Raw genomic sequence first — 12814 nt, forward strand, 5'->3', positions numbered from 1 at the left:
TGTGAGATGATGAAAAATAAACAGAACACCAAAACCCTGGGCTCAATATGAATTTCTTATTGTCAACAGTTCACAAACATTGGACTGTGTGCACTTTATTCGAGTCTTTCCTTAAACATGTGCAATGCACCATCATACCTCTACAGTAAACATATGATATAAATAAAGATTGTGTGGTAACAGACAATGAGCGATGGCTTGTTTATGAAGATATTTTTGACGCAAACAATGCAGTCAACTTATGAGGTAGTAAGCCTTTGCCTAACTGCTGAGAAAATCTGATTTTCAGTCCTCTAAGTCAAAGTCATTGAAAAGTTCCTCTAAAACGATTTGGTTCAAGTCGATGTCCTCGAACTGTGTTAGGAACTCCTTGCGTACTATCGGGATGCTTCTGTAAGAGTGGGAGCTGGGAGGACGGAGCACTGGCTGTAGGACGAGCTTCCTTATGTCGGCTGGGAACATGGCTTTTTTGGTAGTCAAAGGGTTCAATTTGGCTAGCTGGCTCTCCATGTCTGTGTAGGCGTCATGGTCGATGTGATGGACAAAGGTGTGTTTGCATGACCCATGACAAGCTCGAAGTTTGATGTCAATGTCCACCTGAAGAGCCAAACATATGAAGAAATCAAGTTAAGTAATCAGTTCAAAGGTGCCCTGTCTGCAGTGAGCACACAGCAAAAAACAATCGCAAATAGAGATTGTCGGGAAAATCTAGGCTGTTATCACTAATATTCAGTATTACAATGTAATAACACACACATACTGTTCTCTCTCTCTCTCTCTCTCACACACACACACACACACACACACACAAACACACACACACACACACACACACACACACACACACACACACACACACACACACCTCCATCCGTCGCATATCGATAATCTGCTGCTGTACGAGGCTGTGTATCTTGTGTAGTTTTCTGGAGAGCTCTGTGGAACGTCTCTGCAGTAGCGTCAGGTTCCTTTGAAGGTCCTCAAACCTCTCTGCATATCTCAGCTCAGCAACTACCCAAAGTTGTTTAAGCAATTCACTTAATTTAGTTAAGGTTATAAACCCAAAAGAAAAGTTATGAAACGCATTAATATATCACAGATTATATTGATATTCAGTATAATATAATTTATCTATACATCAGAAATAAAGACAAACAGAAATACTAGAAGTACAGAATAATATATATTAATACATTATGAAAAATACATTATGAAAAATAGAATAAAATAGAATAGAATAGAATAGAATAGAATGAGTGAATGTGAAACTGGTGAGGTGTTTACAGGCCTACCATAGTTCTTGACTATGATCTTGCGGTGGGTGTAGTAGATGGCTGTGGTCATCAGCATAGCTGAGGAGATGGCACTCTGGTACGTCTGAGCCTGTGAGCAGACCTGCCCCAGGCGTCTGTGGAAGTCGGTTTCTGTGGCATCTATCAGACCGTCCAGCCGACAGCCAGATGGACATTTGTCAGTCTGTCCAACATGGAGATTACATTTTTTGGGGTTAAAGAGTAATGGAACATATAAAGATATTATAAATTTTTTTTAAAAAAATCAATACTTTTCATGGAAACTGTGCTTTGTTTTTTGGAATTCTTTAATTTTGTTCAGGTAAATCAAAAGATTTATCCAAATGGATTACTATCCGAGTATCATAGTGTTTGCAGAGTTGTTGACAAAATGTTCAAAGCAAATGAAATGTTCGAAAATAAATATGGATTTAGTCCAATTTACACAAAAAATAGTACTGCTGTAGTACAATACTATACCAACCTCAAATACATGCATTAGGCCAACTTCAAACTATACGCTATCCTGCTGCTAATATTCAATAGCTTGGGGGTCTGGACAGGGGTCTGGTCAAATCTAAACTCATCCATGGGCCCTGTTTCTCTCACTCTGGTGTGTACGTGGTCTGCCACTGCCCTATCAACATCCAGGGCAGACACTAGCACTGCGTTCACGACCATTGTATGAGGGTCCCTTCAGACGAGCTTATTCAATGTAATGCTATTGACATGTGATGATATCAAACACATACAGTACAAGTGTATTGAGAAGAACTGGGGCGGCGCACAGAGGGTTATTGCTTTTTATTGAGATCATTGTGCGCTATCATGTTGTATACGGTTTATTGAGATCATTGTGCCCTATCATGTTGTATACGGTTTATTGAGATCATTGTGCGCTATCATGTTGTATACGGTTTATTGAGATCATTGTGCGCTATCATGTTGTATACGGTTTATTGAGATCATTGTGCACTATCATGTTGTATACGGTTTATTGAGATCATTGTGCACTATCATGTTGTACACATGTTTACTCTATATGAGTCTGAAATGGGACTGTCAACCAGTAGTCTCTAAACGTGGATGTGTATATTTTGTAAGGATGTGTGCTGTATCCAGTGGTGGAGGAAGTACTGAATCTCAGTACTTAAGTAAAAGTACAAATACACAGAGAAATATTTACTTTAGTAAAAGTAAAAGTACCACAATGACAACCCTACTTAAGTAAAAGTAAAAAGTACCTGCTTTTAAATGTACTTTAAGTATTAAAAGTAAAAATATTTGCATAATGATTTATTCTCTTAATATCTATATTCTAAAAAAAAATAGTATGGGCTGTGGCATTTTAATTAAGCTAGTTTTAGGTTAGGCTATATTCGACTAGATAGTTTTAAGCTAATGCAATTGTGCTTACCATCTGTGGCCCAGTTTACATTCTGACCTACAATTCTAGAGACTGTAATTCTGGTTATCTACTAGGGTGATCTGCTGAGTATATCATTCAGCAAAACACGAGAGCCTGAAGTTTAACGGGGTAGACCAGGGAAACGTCGGGTGGATCGTAATGCCAATTCTGCTGATTGAACAGAAAAGTTGCTGAGAAAGGTGTCTTTATGATTAGGTTCAGTTTCACTTGCGCAGACGCACATAGACATTGAATGAGCGCTCACATTTCTAACCCCCCCCCCCCCCCCCCAATTGTAGGCTATGCATCTTTATTTGATCACACACAATTAAGAAATATTTTCTAATCTGGAAAATGCTACGTTTTTTCCGGCCAGCGGTTCTATAATAGTCCACCATTCATTTGTGCCGCAAATGATCAGACGTGTGACAGAAGCATGGGCATAGCCTGTAACTTCGCTGATCCGCGGAGAGCAATCTCATCGGAGAGGAGGCCCTAACGCTGCAGATAACAGACAGAGAAAGACACAGAACACAGTTGCATGTCCAGTGTAGCCATGGGTCTGGTGAATATAGCCTACCGAATGCAGATGGCTACAAGCTCACGCTTTGCCTGGTCTAGACTAGAAGCTTATGTTTCAAAGATTTAGAAGCTGGGCACGTAGCGCTCCAGAATCTGTGGTAGCAACCCCGCCCCCTGGTAAAACAAACGTGTTTGTCAGAGAGAAAAAAAATCTGATCATAAAATGTATCATAAAAAGGAACGATGGTGTTGTAAAAATGTAGCGGAGTAAAAGTACAGATAATTGCTGTAAAACGAACTAAAAGTCAAAAGTATGCACTATAAATTCTACTTAAGTAAAGTACAAATATGTGGAATATTTACTTAAGTACAGTAACGAAGTATTTGTACTTCGTTACATTCCACCACTGGCTGTATCCACTGTTTTCACTTTTTCTCCATTGACCAAGAAAGAAATATCCACACAGAGAATAAAGGCTAGTCTAATCTAATCTAATCTAAAGGCATATTTCTTGAAAATGTTTTGGGACTGCAGTTCAGAGGAACTTACCCACTGGTCGTCTGAACACAGAGAATATGATGGCTTTGCTGGGCACCGGCTGTAGCGACTGCTACCAGAGCCGTGACGGTAGTGTGGTCGGAGGAGCATGTGGTCTCCTTTCAAGGCCTGACACTCTACAACACAAAAAGAAACACATACACTTGTGCTTATTCATACATAGAGTTCTAAGAAAAGTACATAGATAATACTATGACTATAACCTGGATTCACATTTTGTTGTACTGTGCATTATTTATTTGCTTTGACTTATTTGCTTTGCGATAGCTGGTTTAGTGCAGTACCTTCAGCCAATGTCCTGAGTTTCATGGTAAATTTAGTAAAGTAAATGTAAGTAAATCTAATCAATAATGACAATAACAGGGAACTATTTTCACAAATATGTGACTTTGTTGGGTACATAACTGAAACTAGGTCACAATAACCACAACCTGCTAAACTAATAAAGATCTCTGTAATGTTTGTTTTCATTTATCTATTTAGTCTTTACTTGAATGTATTTATTTTCCTTCTTTATTACCTGGGAATTTAAGAGTTATGTGTCATATAGGAATTCTATTATGTATCCATGATAAATGCTCTTACAGAAATCAGCCCACAACTCAATAAATGGACAACTCAGTTGTCAGTGCACTAGTGGCAAGATCAGCTTTATGTATGAGGGATTTAAAAGAAGTGTGGATAAGGTGTGTTTTGTGTAAACTGCTCACATTATTACAATATGAATGACATCTTCATTTGTCCACAAAACTTTACAAAGATACACATCACAAACTAAAGTGAACATTATCTTTATTGATCACATGCTCAAATGGTTCTCACCTATACAATTCTCCTTATAAAACCTGTACAATTCTCATAACAGTCACGGAAGCAACACAACTTCAAATGTCTTTTCATAAAGCCTTTTTTTGAGTTTAGAGTTATTTGCACTACTTATTGTATTCAATTTCTCCAATAACAAGTTCTGTTAACACTGTCTTAAGTCTCTAGACATCATTAAACATTTCCCACTTCACAATCTTGTATGCAAAACTCACCCTGATCTCGGTATCTGATGCATAGCCTAATCTTTTCATTCAACTGTTATGTGACTGTAGTGCAACTCTGTAAAGGTTTGTCTGGATGATATCTGTTCACTCGCTAATGCTGCACTGCTGCAACCAACGTCAGGCAGCACTTTACACATTACTCTACATCTGTGGGGATTTTCTCCATTTCCCCAGCGGACTGTGTTCCTGGCCTTCCGCTCCGGGCGAAGATGTCCGGTAGGTCGTCATCTACATCGCCACGGCCAAATGCCCCAAAATCATCCCCGAAGGCGGAGCCTTTGGTGCCGCTCAGCAGGGTCTTGGTGGAGCTCATGGTCTTAGTGGACCCCATGGTTTTGGTGGAGCCTGCACTGCCAAAGCCACCGGCCATCTTAAAGGGATCACCGGTAAACGACTCGCCAAAGCCTCCCTGGGTGAGGGAGGTCATGGAGCGGTCACCCCCTGTCATGGCATCGCAACCTTCCCCGGATAACACCTCCTCGAACTTCTCCACGGGCCCGTCCTTGGTGTGCGTTGTGACTTTGCGCACGGTGCGGGTGCACTTCAAGGTGGTGGTGCTGGTGGTTACCCGAGACGTGGACGAGGCGGACGATGAGGAATCCGTACCTGGGATCTTACTGACGGTAGCCGGTGCATCGGCGGTGGCCCCCTCGGCCTGCAGCGTCAACTTGGCCTGGCCGACATCCGCGAAGTACTGCTTCTGCTCCTCCGCCTCGCTGCCCAGCCCAGACTTGTAGATGGACGGCACGGTCACCTCCTTCATTGGGCGGCTCTTCATCACCCGCAGGGAGCCCACTGACTCCACACTGTTGACCCGGATGGACTCCAGCTGGTCCAGCTGCTTGTCAATAGCCACGTAGCTCTCCCGGTCCGCGGAGAACTTGGCGTACTCAGCACATGAGCCCTTGCAGCTGCGCAGCTTCATGTCGATGTCCACCTGTTAAGAATCGACAAATAGGTAGAAACATAGACACAAACAAAACCAAACCACTAGACAACCCCAAGAGATTTGAACATTTAAACAACTGAATTTCTAAATATGATTATGAATATATATGCTCTTTTAATCCCGTGAGGGAAATTTGGTCTCTGCATTTATCCCATTCCATGAATTAGTGAAACACACTCGGGGAGCAGTGAGGGGTTAGGTGCCTTGCTCAAGGGCACTTCAGCCGTGCCTAGAGGTCGGGGTTCGAGCCGGCAACCCTCCGGTTACAAGTACCAGTAGGCCACGGCTGCCCCCTCAAGGCCACAGCTGCCTCCTTCTGCTAACCTAACAATGTAAACACTGATTTGCTCTACTATTTCAATTAACTTGGACAATGGTGACCAACTTACCTCCAGCCTCTGCATCTCTATGACTTGTTCCCTGACCCGTGTCTTGAGGGCCTCCAGAATGTTCAGCTGGCGTTCGATCTTAATCTTGACCTCCACAATCCTCTGCCTCAAGGACTCCGCCAGTGACATGTACTTGTTTTCATCGCCTTGGAGGAGCAAAAATAGCCCAAAAATCAGCTTTTGTCTGAGTTCTCAAGCTCCCATATGGCTCCCATAATGTCAGAGCCACTGTGTGCTCTACAGTATGTGTGAGAGAGGTGCCTCAAATGCACTGGGCTACAGCTTCTATCTGCCAATGCATGTAATGACAGCCTGACTTTGGTGTGTGCTATGAAGTGGACCTGTGTCAGTGTTATCACTTATCTCATTGTCCACCCTACTGCTGCAATGACCCTGGACTGATCATGTGACTGGTCATCTTTTAAAAACACTACTTTCTCTTATCCAGGTGAAGTGCACTCTCTGTCAGTGTGTTCCAGGCCTAGATCCCATCTATTTGATTTGCTCATGGGTGTAGCAATCAGCCAATATGTTCTATCAGTTAAGGCTGGTGATGAAGCAAATGTGACTGCTATTCAATTTTGATTCAATTTGGTTGTGAAAGTTAGACAATTTATGTCTGTGTGTGTGTATGTGTGTGCATGTGTGTGTGTGTGTGTGTGTGTGTGTTCCAATCTTACCTGAGCTGGTGGTGAGACGATCACGAAGGTAGTCATATGTCTGCTTGGATGACTGGTCGGTGGAGCGGTACTTCTGACGATTATCATCAAGGAGTTGGCGAATCTTGTTGATCCTGTTCAGCAGATCGTGGTCAGTTTTGTCCAGGAGGCCTTGGATCCGGCACCCAGATGGACATTTGGGACCCTGGGTGATAGAAAAACAGACTCAGATTGGCATTTACAGTTTTGAATCTTCCACATCGCTATATAGAATTGTATTTTCATATCAATATTGTGCCAATTTCAGTAATTTCATGCCACTACAATGATAGCAAGGATACAAGGATACAAGGAAGGATACAAGGAAGTTTATTGTCACATGCATATAGTTACTGGAAGTAAGAAATGCAGTGAAATTATGTCTGGTGTCAGCCTATTTGTGCATTAATGGGGGGGGGGGGGGGGGGGGTAAAAAGTGTAGTAGAAGAGGGGTTTAGTAGATTAAGTGGCAAGGGCTGCATAAAAAAGGTGGGGGAGGATTGGGATTGGGTGGGGGGCACCAACAAGGAGCACCCAAGAGCAACAGGGGCAAGGAAAAACTCCCTTACTACACTTAGCACTACAGTGATATGGAATAAAACGTTTGACACCACTTATAGATTGAATAAAGGAAATAAACAATAGTGGCCAATTTACTGTACTTTTGACCACTGATACACCAGAGTATTTTAAATGAAACAGTACAGTGATAGTCCTAACTAAAGACATGTATACTGAATCTGTACAGCATGTTATACTCTGTGTCCTGTAATAGGTCTTATGTCATGTGTTAAATGTCCTAACACCAAGGACCATGATGGAAATAAGTGTTAACACTATAACATGTTAGCCTTTGGATTATGTTGTCAAATCCAAATCAAATCAAATCAAATCCAAAAATTCAGGATATGAACAAGATTGGATAGAATGCCTACCCAATCATCGTCTGTGCAGAATGGCCAGGTCTTCTCTGTGGCACACTTGTCAGCCTTGTAGCCGTGCTCAACCGGACGAGCTCCTCGGGGATCTATGATTGAAGCCAAGTCGGCAGCCTGGAAGAGAAAGAGTGGTGGAGAAGAGGACGATACAGTATCTGATTCTGTTCAATATGTGCTCTTATATGTGCTGTACATTTACTAAAACACAGTTCATTCCCTTAAGCCTTCAGACAAGCTAACTATACTGTGACTGACATTCAAGGATTAAACTATTGTCAGTCATCAGGGCGATAACTAGACCCCCTGAATGTGGATCTGTCAAGAGACCAATTACACCCAGACAGTGTAGTAAGGGATAACGTATGGGATAAATGGGTGCAAATAAGCACTTACCCAAGCTGTCGCTAGTAGCATGCACAAGCTGAGGACTTGTTGGAGCTTCATCTTTCCTTCTCTGTTTCTGTGCGTCTGTCTCTCGCCGCAGGTCTATTTCATATCCTATAAGTGACTAATCCTGATCGAGTCATTGTTTACCTGCTGTGACTGGATATTTGTTGTTGTTATTCATTGACAGGGACAAGTACAGAGAAGGAGGTCCTGGTCTATTAGGATATAATCTGTGAGCAGTGGGGATGTGCACTTCTGTGTAACAGATTGGGGGGGCAGGGGGTGGGGGGGCATGTACTGCAAACACCCACGCTGATTTCACAATGACTGAAGCGATTGATGGGTCACTGCAGGTACTGAACATGAGCGGCTAGGCTATGGGTATCAGGACTCAGGACAGATGAGTGACTTAGACCAAATAATGACTACATGTTTTTGGAAATTCTTTTACCGTTCAGGATGAAGCATCTTACGAAACAAAGAAAATGGAAATGAAAATAATGTTTAGTTTGACTTTTCAGCATTGAGTGGCCTTATAAAAAACTGAGCTACATTTTGTTTACCTTTTGGTATATTAGAAGATTGCTCGAAATAATATTTGATTGTGTTTGTGATGTTCACATATATTGCCAGAAGACTGTGATATCTTTCTGGTCATCCGTTTTCAATATAGCTCCCAAAAGGAGTTGGTCATAAAAACTCGCAAAGTGTGCAATTACAGTAGACACTTAGACTGCTCATTTAATTACTCATCATAGATCAAACAAAGATGACATCAGCCGACATCGAAGCTCTTAAGACAGTTAGTACTTTTTCTTTCAAATATGTAGCCTTCTAGGGAGACCTCAAAAAGCAATGGTGAGTCATTTTTGTGTTCCCACGCAATGTTCTTGCATTACCCTGCACTATTTGAATTCATTTCAATATTTACAACATTTAAAAGATGAAAATAACATAACTATAGTGAACAACATCATCTTTATTGATCAAATGCACACTTTTAAATGGTGTCCAATTGCAGTAAAACACTCAAAACAGTCAAAGAAGCAAAAACAATGTCTTTTCATAAAACCATAATCATAATCAATGCTATTTGCTCTACCTGTTGTTATTCACCGGCCCAATGACAGATTGTGTTAACATTGTCTTGACATCAATATTGTTATTTGCCAATGTAAATTTTGTCCAAAATAAAAAAGTCTGTTTAGATGATATTTGTTCACTTTAGTACCGGTACTGTATTGCTGCAACCAGCATGTTCCTCTATGACTGTGGAGATTTTCTCAAACTCCCGATCTCTTGCTGCGGGCGAATATGTCAGGCAAGTCATCCACTGCGTCACCACGGCCGGAGGCCGAACCCGTTTTGGTGCCGCTCAGCAGGCTCTTGGTAGAGCTCATGGTCTTGGATTCCATGGTTTTGGTGGAACCTGCGCTGGCAAACGGGGAAGACATGTCGTCAAACCCACTACCAAACCGCTTGAAGATTTCGCCACCAAAGAAAGCATCAGCACCTCCCTGGGTGAAGGAGGTCATGGAGTGGTCACCTCCTCCAATGGCATCGCAACCTTTCCCGGATAACACCTCCTCCACCCTCTCCACGGGCCCGTCTTTAGTGTGATGGGTGACTTTGCGAACGGTGCGGGTGCATTTCATAGTGTGGGTGGACGTGGACGTGTGGGAGGAAGATGATGCAGAGGAGTCGGGGGATGATGATGATGATGAGTGGGGGGATGATGATGAAGAAGAGGAGTCAGGGAATCCTGAAGAAGAAAAGTGGGAGGAAGATGATGAAGAGGAGAGGGGGAATGATGAAGATGATGATGATGATGAGTGGGGAAATGATGATGATGATGATGATGATGAGTGGGGGAATGATGATGATGATGATGAAGACGAGAAGTGGGAGGAAGATGATGAAGATGAGTGGGGGGATGATGATGATGATGATGATGAGTGAGGTAATGATGATGATGAGTGGGGGGATGATGATGATGATGATGATGAGTGAGGAAATGATGATGATGATGAGTGGGGGGATGATGATGATGATGATGATGATGAGTGAGGAAATGATGATGATGATGAGTGGGGGGATGATGAAGATGATGAGTGGGGGTGTGATGATGAAGAGGCCGTAAGTGGTGACGTGCTCCCTCTGTGGGTGGTGCCCCCATCGCCCTGCAGTATGAGCTCAGCCTGGCCGACATCCGCAAAGTACTGCTTCTGCTCCTCCGCCTCGCTGCCCAGCCCAGACTTGTAGATGGACGGCACGGTCACCTCCTTCAGTACACGACTCTTCATCACCCGCAGGGAGCCCACTGACTCCACACTGTTGACCCGGATGGACTCCAGCTGGTCCAGCTGCTTGTCAATAGCCACGTAGCTCTCCCGGTCCGCAGTGAACTTGGCGTACTCAGCACATGAGCCCTTGCAGCTGCGCAGCTTCATGTCGATGTCCACCTGTTAAAAATGGACAAATGCACATCAAGTTCGACTTTGGCTAATCTAACATTGTTAACATAAATTCTTAAATTTTCAACAACTATTTAAAATAAATAATATATTCTTAAGTACATGCCAAAATGCATAGCAGACTATCTAAACCATGAATTGAGAATCCATCAATGAACAATAGAAGACATTACCTCCAGCCTCTGCATCTCTATGACCTGTTCCCTGACCCGTCTCTTGAGGGCCTCCAGAATGCTCAGCTGGCGTTCGATCTTAATCTTGACCTCCACAATCCTCTTCCTCAAGGACTCCGCCAGTGACATGTACTTGTTGTCATCGCCTTGGAGGAGCGATAAAAGATAAATGTAACAGCTATACAAATTTGAAATCTGGGTGTGAAAGTCACAGTGTGTGTGTGTGTGTGTGTGTGTGTGTGTGCAACGGGGAAAAATGACTCACCGTTGGACAACATATTAAATATTGTGGCGTAGCAATACTTTTTGGACAAGAATTGCTAGCTTCTTGGTCACCTCTGTACACCCAAAAAATTAACTCACCATTTATTTGAACAATATGTGTCTGTCTGTGTGTGTGTGTGTGTGTGTTCCAATTTTACCTGAGCTGGTGGTGAGACGATCACGAAGGTAGTCATATGTCTGCTTGGATGACTGGTCGGTGGAGCGGTACTTCTGACGATACTGGTCAAGGAGTTGGCGAATCTTGTCGATCCTGGTCAGAAGATTGTGATCAGTTTTGTCCAGGAGGCCTTGGATCCGGCACCCAGATGGACATTTGGGGCCCTGGGTGATAGAAAAACAGACTCAGATTGGCATTTACAGTAATATTACTTTTTACTAACTACTTAATTTACAATGAATGATATAATGAATACAGGAAATCTAAATGACAGTGGCCAATTAACTTTTGTAACGTTTGTGACTGTTTAGTTACCTCGTATTTTGCGTAACACAGTGATTGATCGAATGTTTATCACTGGAATGTGGAAATGTATAAAAAAATGATAAAGGCTGTGCAACAGTTGAATAATATTTGATTGAGTGCCTACCCAGTCACCATCCGTGCACATTGGCCAGTCCTTCTCTGTTTTACATGTGTCAGACGCTTTGTAGCCATGCTCAACTGGGCGATTTCCACGAACACCTCCTCCAATGTCTTCAAAATCAGTAGCCTGGAAGAGAATGAGAAAGTTGTCCCATTCTTTTCAATATGTGCTATCAGTAAATTTTACTAAAACATCCTTCAAATCATTAACACCTTCAGCTAAACAAACTTAATGTGACTGGCATTTATGTTTATGTTCAGCCTATTTGGCAGACACTTTTGTCCAAAGTGACCTACAGTACAGTATATGAACATTACATCAATTAAAAAAGAATCCTTTAATAGTTAAGCATTTAGAAACTAAATTATTGTGAATCATCAGGACAATAACTTGACAGTTTGAAAATGGACCTATCAAGAGATCAACTGCATGTAGGGATCACTTACCCAAGCTGCCACCAGTAGCATGCACAAGCAGAGGACTTGTTGGAGCTTCATTTTTCCTTCTCTGTTTCTATGCGTCAGATTCTGATCTTCTGTGTCTGCCCGTAGCTCTATTTCATATCCTATGAGTGACTAATCCTGACTGAGTCATTGTTTACCTTTTGTGACCAATCAAACTGTCTAATATTGTTGTCCTGACCTATTTAGGGTACACTCTGTGAACAGTGGGGATGCCAACTTCTGTGTATGGGGGCATGCCAACTTCTGTGAATAGGGGAACGCCAACTTTTGTGGATGGGGGCACGCCAACTCTGTATGTGGGGGTGAACCCACACAAAGCAGCAAAACACATACCTTTTTAGCCTAGCCTTCTCTTAACCTTTAACCTTCTCGTCTTTTTACCTTGTTTCTTTTCAGCATTGTATTGTTTTATTGTTTTTCATGAATTTATTTATCTATGTATGAATGTGTATGCAAGTATGTAACATTGTTAACCTTTTTACCAGTATCGTTTTTACAAAAAAAGCATATTTTAGTATCCTCTATCATTTACCTTTTTAATCTTTAATTATGTTATAGTCATAGCCTATCTGTTTCTTTCTTTGTTTAAAGGTGCCATGTGTAATGTCCGCCAAAAATCAATTCATACTCCACATTCCAT

At 42.2% G+C, this 12814-nt stretch overlaps 3 protein-coding genes across 3 annotated transcripts; all 3 read right to left on the reverse strand.

Moving 5' to 3' along the window:
• Positions 1-91: 91 nt before the first annotated feature.
• Positions 92-4049, reverse strand: LOC121690333 (fibrinogen alpha chain). Its single transcript, XM_042070819.1, has 4 exons — positions 3773-4049; positions 1293-1476; positions 866-1011; positions 92-597 (listed from the first exon to the last, which is right to left on the reverse strand). Exons 1-4 carry the CDS (start codon positions 3869-3871, stop codon positions 286-288), a joined length of 741 nt encoding a protein of 246 aa, XP_041926753.1. The 5' UTR covers positions 3872-4049; the 3' UTR covers positions 92-285.
• A 507-nt stretch (positions 4050-4556) lies between these two features.
• On the reverse strand, positions 4557-8354 carry LOC121690432 (fibrinogen alpha chain-like). Its single transcript, XM_042070985.1, has 5 exons — positions 8201-8354; positions 7805-7921; positions 6852-7035; positions 6172-6317; positions 4557-5770 (listed from the first exon to the last, which is right to left on the reverse strand). Exons 1-5 carry the CDS (start codon positions 8249-8251, stop codon positions 4970-4972), a joined length of 1299 nt encoding a protein of 432 aa, XP_041926919.1. The 5' UTR covers positions 8252-8354; the 3' UTR covers positions 4557-4969.
• A 799-nt stretch (positions 8355-9153) lies between these two features.
• On the reverse strand, positions 9154-12318 carry LOC121690191 (uncharacterized protein DDB_G0271670-like). The gene is made up of 6 exons (XM_042070615.1): positions 12157-12318; positions 11714-11836; positions 11264-11447; positions 10842-10987; positions 10180-10656; positions 9154-10113 (listed from the first exon to the last, which is right to left on the reverse strand). The coding sequence occupies exons 1-6, from the start codon at positions 12205-12207 to the stop codon at positions 9478-9480; spliced, it is 1617 nt and encodes a 538-aa protein (XP_041926549.1). The 5' UTR covers positions 12208-12318; the 3' UTR covers positions 9154-9477.
• Between the last annotated feature and the right edge of the window lie 496 nt (positions 12319-12814).

This window comes from Alosa sapidissima, chromosome 18, assembly GCF_018492685.1.
Source record: "Alosa sapidissima isolate fAloSap1 chromosome 18, fAloSap1.pri, whole genome shotgun sequence".
Taxonomy (NCBI): Eukaryota; Metazoa; Chordata; class Actinopteri; order Clupeiformes; family Clupeidae; genus Alosa; species Alosa sapidissima.